We start from the raw sequence: 7,866 nt of genomic DNA, 5'->3' as shown, positions 1-7,866 counted from the left end.
CTATGAAGATGAAAAACCTGCTGCTTTTGCTTTTGTATTATTGGAATCGTAATCCAATTCGGATTCTGATTTTGAAAGTATATTCGAGCAGACGGCATTAAGCTACGTGTGCTTTCATTGGGAGGCGAAAATAATGATGGATATTCAGGTGGAATAAACCTGCTTTCAAAATCAAAATTATGAATGAAAATTTACTTAAACGTATCGAATATTTATTTCATGTGATGAAATAAGAGGTTTTTTTTTCGATATCACAGAAACATATTGAACGAAAACTGTGGCTAATGATGATTTTATATTATAATAGTAATTATTTGTGGAAAAACCAGGAAATGCATCGACAAATGGTTAAGTAAGTGTCAGAACTACATGTTTTAAGTAATAAAACAATATGAAGTGAAAACATTAATTCAAACTTTTATATTTTTACACTGCACTGCTGCTGATCTGATAGAGAATAATTTACCTCCCAAGCATTAATATCCCCATTAGACGTCGACACTGTACATTTATCGTCGCGAATATAAACAAATCAGACTATATAACGCACACCAACAAAACACCGCATTCGTGAAACTGAAAACGTTTTTTTATTACAGAGTCAGTTTGGCACTGACTCAGTTTTAAAAACGAATTCGCTATTAGTGATTTGTTTATAACCAGTGTTGTGTAGTGAAAAGCTCAGGTAAGTTGATTTCATATTTCTTGTGTTTTACAATGTTTGGTTTGGTGTTCTACGGTCTGCTGTTGCTGCTAGTTCCTCTTCGTAGGGCAGTTAGCAAATCTTCGTGATCGGACGGCGGAGGAATCCCTTGGATGTGCGTAGCGTGACTACTCGAACCAGATTGTCCTTGCCAGGATGGACGTCTATTATGCGGGCGAGAGGCCACTTGACTGGAGCTAAGTATTCATCGATGAGAATCACCATTCGGCCGGGTTTGATCGCGTTGTTGGGTATTATGCGTTTGTTTTCCTTTTGCAGCTCTACCAGGTACTCCGTTCTCCATTGATGCCAAAATCGTTGGACGCGTTGCTGGATGTAGTGATTGTTGGGGCGAAAAACGATGATTTTTCTTTGTCGGACACCGGGTTCTTAGCAGCAAAAAACACTGCAACTATAGGTTTAGCGCAGCTTTAAACTGCAAATATATTTTATTAAATATGGCTTCCATAGTGGAGTTTTCAATTACTTACACATTCGGTGTTCTTACGATAAATAAATTTGGAAGAAATTCACTGATTCAACAAATACAACGGTATCTCAACTACAATTGTGAGCAAATACGAGTTTTGTAATCTACGTTTTAAATCTAACAAAAATATTCTTCACTGTTTCAAGTTTGAACTTGTATTCTCTTTAGCGTTCGTTGCCGGAAATAGTTTTCTCTTTCTCTCTCTTCTTTTCGATGACAGCTCTCACGCCGCGCGTTCGTCGATGACATTTGCCGTCAAGTTCATTTAGGGTGACCATTTGGAACGCATACTTGGAACAGTGCACCCAGCGGCAACAGTGATAGTGGTCCAATCGATTCGTTGGAATATGCGTGAGGTCTGGATCGGGGAGAGCGGAGAGTGAGCTGCCGATGAGGAAGTGAGCTGGAGTTAGAATCGCCAAATCGTCAGGATTTTCCGTCATTGGGGTAAGCGGACGTGAATTCATGCAAGCCTCGATCTGTGTTAATATTGTTGACATATCCTCGAAGGATAACATGGCGTCTCGTAGTTGACGATGCAGATGCCTTTTTGCCACCTTGACTGCAGCATCCCATAATCCTCCGAAATGAGGTGCTTTGGGCGGTATCAGATGCCATTGGATGCTGTTATTTGCACAGAATGAGGTAATTTCACCGTCTTGTTTTTCCTTCTGTAATAATCTATATAATTCGTTTAATTCGTTTCTAACACCCACAAAATTGGTTCCATTGTCGGAATGGATATGGACAGGACAGCCACGTCGGGAAATAAATCGCTTTAAAGGTGCTAAAAACGAAAGCGTGGACAGATCCCCGACGAGCTCGATGTGTACAGCTTTGGTGGAAAAGCAAACAAAGACGCTGATGTATGCTTTCGTTGGTGCTGCTCGTCTATGTATTGGCTTCAAATATACTGGGCCAGCATAATCAACGCCAGACACAGTGAACGGCCTGCTAGGTGTGACGCGCTGGGATGGAAGTTGACCGACTTGTTGTCTTGCTGGCATTGGATTGCCACGGAAACATCGAAAGCAGTTGCGGATGATATGGCTTATCACCTTTCGGCCGCTGATGGGCCAATATTATTGACGAATGGCTGCAAGGGTGACACGGCCGCCACCATGCAGCACTTTCTCGTGGTAATGTCGGGCTACTATTTTTGTTAGTGGATGGAAAGATGGAAGTAGGATAGGGTGCTTTACTAGATAAGGCTGCTCTGAAAGGTTCAATCTCCCCCCAACCCTCAGTACTCCCTCTGTATCGATGAATGGACTGAGAAGTCGAAGGTTAGAATGTTTTGATACAGTTTTCTTCTTTTTGAGGTTTTCTATCTCCTCTTTGAATTCATCTCCTTGGGCTTAACATATGAGTTTCATGCGGGATTTGGATATTTCTTCGACGGTAAGTATTTTGGTTTTTCTTTCAGGTTCACTGGATGTTCCACGACGACACGATGCTATGAATCGGAGGCAGTATGCGGTTACTCTTATCAGACGCATGAAGGACGAAGCACGATCGAAAATTGGGTTTGGTTTTATGCTTAGGAGAGTTGCAGCAATAATCTTTCTTTTTTCTAGAACTTCTTCAGAATGACTTCGTTGTGTTTTGGATATTGGCCAATCTTGCGACGGGAGCTTCAACCAGGATGATCCATGATGCCACAAGTCACTTCGAATAAAGTCTCTCACTTTCATTCCCCTCGTGATCAGGTCAGCAGGATTTTGAACTCCCATTATATGATTCCATATTCCATTTTGTGTTGTTTGTATTTCAGAAACTCGATTGGCGATGAAGGTCTTCCACGTATGGGGCGGTGAGCGTAGCCATTCTAGTGTCACGGACGAATCGGACCAGAAATAGGAGGCTTCAATCGACATGTCGAATGCTTCGACTACTTTGTTGTACAGTCTCGTCGCCAAAACAGCCGCAGAAAGTTCCAGGCGAGGAATGGACAACCGTTTTAGTGGAGCAACCTTTGATTTGGAGGCAATCAATTCTACTCGGATGTTCCATGCAGCATCTGTTGAACGGGCAAATATGCAGGCTCCATATGCTTGCTCGGAGGCATCGGCGAAGGAGTGAAATTGCACAGTAGAATTTGATAGAAATGCATATCGACTGATTTTGTACGAGGATATTTCCGCCATATCGTAACAGTACAGGTCCCATTTTGATCTTATGTTATCAGGTACAACATCGTCCCAACCGCATGGTAATAACCATAAATCCTGGAGAATAATTTTCGCTCTTATTGTTAGAGGTGACGTAATGCCCAAGGGATCGAAGTGCATGGATAGCATTGCCAGAATGGATCGCTTCGTTGGAGGACCGAACCCTTGCACCAGAGTATAATCGAAGCATAGTTGGTCGGAAATTGGCTCCCATTTAATTCCGAGAGTTTTGGTTGCTCCGTTTGCTGCTAGCTCCAATGCAGCTTGGGATCCTAACAGCGTTGGATTGAGATCATTGAGAATTGCTTTGTTGTTGGACATCCACTTTCTTAAACGGAATCCACCTTTTTCCAGCAATTCGCTCAACTCGAATCGGATTTATATTGCTTCATCGATGGTTTGTGCGCCACCCAAATAATCATCCATATAAAAGCATTTGGAGAGCGCTGGCGCAGCGAGAGGATAATTTTGCCCTTCATCGTGAACTAGTTGTCGCAGTGTGCGAGTGGCTAGGAACGAAGAAGGAGCCAAACCATACGTCACAGTTTGCAGCTCATAAGTTGCTATTTTTTCATTCGAGTTGAAACGCCAACAAATTCGTTGGAGCGGAGTGTCTCGCGGATCTAGCAAAACTTGGCGGTACATCTTTTCGATATCCGCTACCAGGGCGATCGGATATTTGCGAAATCGTATGATTAATGTTAGCAAGTCGTCTTGCACAGTTGGTCCGACTTGGAGAGCTTGGTTTAGCGAAAATCCAGTCGATGTTTTGGAGGAACCATCGAACACTACTCGGAGTTTCGTAGTGCTACTGGATTCTTTTAAAACCGGATGATGTGGTAAGTAATGACTTATTTCTGATTTTTCTTCATTTTCAGGTACCAATCGCATATGGCCGAGCTCGAGGTATTCGGCTAGGAAGGAATCGTATTGGCTTTTCAACTGTGGATCATTCGACAAACGTCTTTCGAGGAGTTGGAAAAGACGAAGTGCTGTAGCCTTCGATTCGCCTATCATCTGCTCGAAGTTCTCATGACGTGGTAAACGGACGACGTATCTACCCTCTGACAATCTGGCGACGTTAGCTGCGTAGTGCGCTTTACATTGCTGTTCTTCGAGCGAATAATTTGGTTTATTTGTGATTTCTTCAACGCGCCAAAACCGCTCTAAGGATTCGTAGAGAGGATCGTTAAGTGTCATATTGCATATTGTCGTTGGCGTGATGGTTGCTTCGTTCCTTCCATTCACAACCCAACCAAAAACGCTCTCAATTAGTAATAAATTGTTACGTTTAATTCTGTTCGTTGTATTCATGTATGAAAAGAAATGTTCAGCCCCTAATAACATGTCGATAACTCCGGTAACGTTGAAGCATGGATCAGCTAATAAAAAGTTTTCTGGAAGTCACCAGCTTCCAAGGGGCGTCGATACCACTGGCAAATCTGTTGTTATGCGTGACATAACCAAGAAATCTAGGTCCATACTAAATTTATTTATTCTTGATCAAATTTTGGTTTGAACTGAATGGCGAACATTGGATGCTGACTCGCCAATCCCAAATACGGGAATATTTATTTTGCTACGTTTTAGGTGAAGTAACTGACACAATCTTTCGCTCATGACGTTTGTTTGCGAACCACTATCTAGCAGTGCACGGGCTGGGTGGAATCTTGGACCAATAGGACGACGGTGGACAACAACACAATACTACTCGAGGATGGACCTGGATTGCAGGACTGGAACGCTGCGGAATTGTTGGAAGTCGTAGCGGTTTGGGCGATGGAACGTGCATTCTGTTGGCAGGATACGTTGGTGCTGGTTCGGGGCGGCGGTGATGACGGACGATGATGCGGATGTTCAGCGGGCTAGAACCCAGGATGAAGCAGAGTATGATGCCTCTTCTGACAGCGACGACATGAGTAGGTGGACGGGCAGTTGCGGGCGAAGTGGTCATTGCGGAAGCAATACTGGCAGAGGCGGTGGTTATTGGTTAAGCTTAGGCGGTCGGGTAAATTCATTCTATGGAATCGCTCACACTTTATCAGTGGATGTTGCTGATGGCAAGCGTAGCATTTTCGTTGCGGTGTTTCGGCATTTACATGTGATGCAATTCGTTGGAAAGATTTTCGACGAGAACTGGCGAAGTGATCGTTGGAATTTGTGGAATGTTGCGATTGGTGGTTAACGGACATTGATTCGAGGACGCGTATTCTACGGTGAAGAAATGCGGTGAGCTGAGCGAAACTTTGGGTTTCAACGGTAGAAGCATAATCCTCCCAGACTTTCAAAGTTATATCGTCAAGTCGCATACATAGCAAATGTTCAAGTATAGTGCTCCAGTTGTCAACTGGTTCACCAAGCTGACAAAGAATTTTTGTGTGACGCTCGTATGCGTCCACAACACCATGAAGAGCTTCTGCGGATTCCCTTTTTACACGTGGGCAATCCAGCAAAGCCTGAATATGCCGTTTCTTCAGCAAATAATCATTGGTGTAACGTGAGATCAGCGTTTGCCATGCGATACGGTAATTTTCAGAACTGATAGCAAGGGTTTCAATAAGCTGAGCAGCTTCACCTTTGACCGCAGCACGAAGGTAGTGAAACTTTTGGATGTCTGGAACATCGACATTCGTGTTAATCAAAGCATCGAAAGTATCGTGGAAAGCCAACCATTGGCTGTAATCCCCATTAAACTCTTGCAGTGTAATAGTGGGTAGTTTCAGTCCAGAAAGCCCAGATATAGGAGAAGGAGAATCGTTTTTAGTAGATGGAATGGGTAAACGAGATTGAAGAGCAGCCTTTATTTTAAAGTAGAGAGATTCATAAGCAAAACGAATTTCTTCGTTGCTTTCCATACCCTTACTTGTGGTTTCCTCATCTTCCAATAGTAGCTGAACTTCTTCTAATCCGTTCCACACACTGTCCAAGTACTCCAGGCGTAGAGGTAGTTCACGTTGGTCTTTCTCAGGATTGTAGTTGGTGATAAACTCCTCCGCTCTCCCCAGTTTGGAAAGTAGGACCTTTCGTCGATTGATGAGTTTCTGCTGCTCACTCATTACAGGATTTAGATGTTTCTCACGGGTGTAACGGCAACCAAGAAAACGTATAAAAAGAACACGATCTAAAAGCACCAGCGATTTGTTTCTGCGCAGTTGGAAATATACGTACCAGCTGCCTATTCAAAGTAGGCCTTGTATAAATTCAAAATGAAATGATTCCTTTGATGGCAGCTTTCCTCCAAACGATTAAAATTCCAATTCGACGGCAGGATTAATTCAAATTTTCCGGAAATGCTCTCAACAAACGATTTATCAGGAAAGAAATCGATATCCTGGTCACGGCACCAAATTATGTTGTAGCAGGTTCGGATTTCTTATAAAACTTTTCACTAGGTTCGGATAATCGTCTCTTCACTTTGGAATTCAAATCGACAATAATGATTTATTGTGCTCAATACCTATTACGGAAACTCCTATGCAAGAAGCTATTCAAAAGCTTAATAATAGAATTATTTCAAATCAAAGCTTTGCATATGTATGGTGCGGTACTAGATTTTTAGGTGGGTTCGGACCAAAACATAGTGTGATCTATCACATACCATTTGATGATTAGGCAAAATACTGATAACCATAGCCATCAAACGTAAAAGGATAGTCATCAAATTTATTTGTTACGAAGAATATAATCTATTTCAATGCATGAATTGATCTTACATGACAATTGTTCAAACTTTTTAATTACAAAGCAAATATGTTGAATTCAATTGAATTCGAAAATTGTTTCATTCAATCAATAATTTAATCAATACAAACAATTGCTCACTAAGCCAACGGCAGTCCCACTTCAACCTTGCAGTTATATCATAGATATATCCCACCCATTTTTGCATTTCGTTCGATCTGCTTCTCTTCGAACATTGAATGGGCGAAACGATCGAAATAAGGGAAAGCGAAATTATGGGCCCTTATGAAAGTTATGTGTATCGTAAAAGAAATACTTACTTTCTGCCATTCTGAACCTAGATGCATTGGTGGTCTCAGTGCATTAAGCTCCTCTCTGAATTCCTCCAAATTTTCCTACACCGGGAATATATTAGGACTACCTCCACAAGAACCTCGAGCAATCTCGCTTCCATTGTTTAGGAGCCGTTCAAACTAGTGGTGATTTGGTTTTTTTCTTCCGCCACTCATTTTCAGCCACTGAAATATGCGCTGGAATTAGATTCTGCATTGTAAGTTATAACATGATTAATATAAATAATGCTGGATTGAACACTAACCTTTTATAGACTATTCTGGCAGCACCGTAAAACAAATGCTGATCAAAACAAAAGAACATGTGTTGCAAATTGCATATATTGAAGCGTTTCTGAAATGTTTCCCAAAGGGATTCAAGCCAAAACAAAATAATTCTCTGAATATATGCAACAAGTGAACCAAACGAAATCGAGGAAAACTGCTCGATTCGTTAGCAAGCTCGAATGTCAGCGGTTGTGATGAAAT

The 7,866-nt window shown here is 42.0% G+C and overlaps 1 protein-coding gene and 1 long non-coding RNA gene across 2 annotated transcripts; both read right to left on the bottom strand.

The window, feature by feature from the left end:
• Nucleotides 1-567: 567 nt before the first annotated feature.
• On the bottom strand, nt 568-3,184 carry LOC129768881 (uncharacterized). The gene is made up of 2 exons (XR_008741754.1): nt 1,195-3,184; nt 568-1,139 (listed from the first exon to the last, which is right to left on the bottom strand). It is a non-coding gene; the product is annotated as an uncharacterized LOC129768881 (long non-coding RNA).
• Nucleotides 3,185-3,742: 558 nt separating this feature from the next.
• LOC129764254 (uncharacterized) lies at nt 3,743-4,564 on the bottom strand. Its single transcript, XM_055763172.1, has one exon. It carries the CDS (start codon nt 4,562-4,564, stop codon nt 3,743-3,745), a length of 822 nt encoding a protein of 273 aa, XP_055619147.1.
• Nucleotides 4,565-7,866: the final 3,302 nt, after the last annotated feature.

This window comes from Toxorhynchites rutilus, chromosome 2 (genome assembly GCF_029784135.1).
Source record: "Toxorhynchites rutilus septentrionalis strain SRP chromosome 2, ASM2978413v1, whole genome shotgun sequence".
NCBI classification, from domain to species: domain Eukaryota; kingdom Metazoa; phylum Arthropoda; class Insecta; order Diptera; family Culicidae; genus Toxorhynchites; species Toxorhynchites rutilus.
The sequence above is the reverse complement of the archived record's forward strand: the minus strand, read 5'-3'. Positions and strand labels throughout refer to the sequence as shown.

What these genes read in the sequence shown, in the direction of transcription:
- LOC129764254 (XM_055763172.1), bottom strand. Translation starts at nt 4,564, where the DNA reads ATGACACTTAACGATCCTCTCTACGAATCCTTAGAGCGGTTTTGGCGC.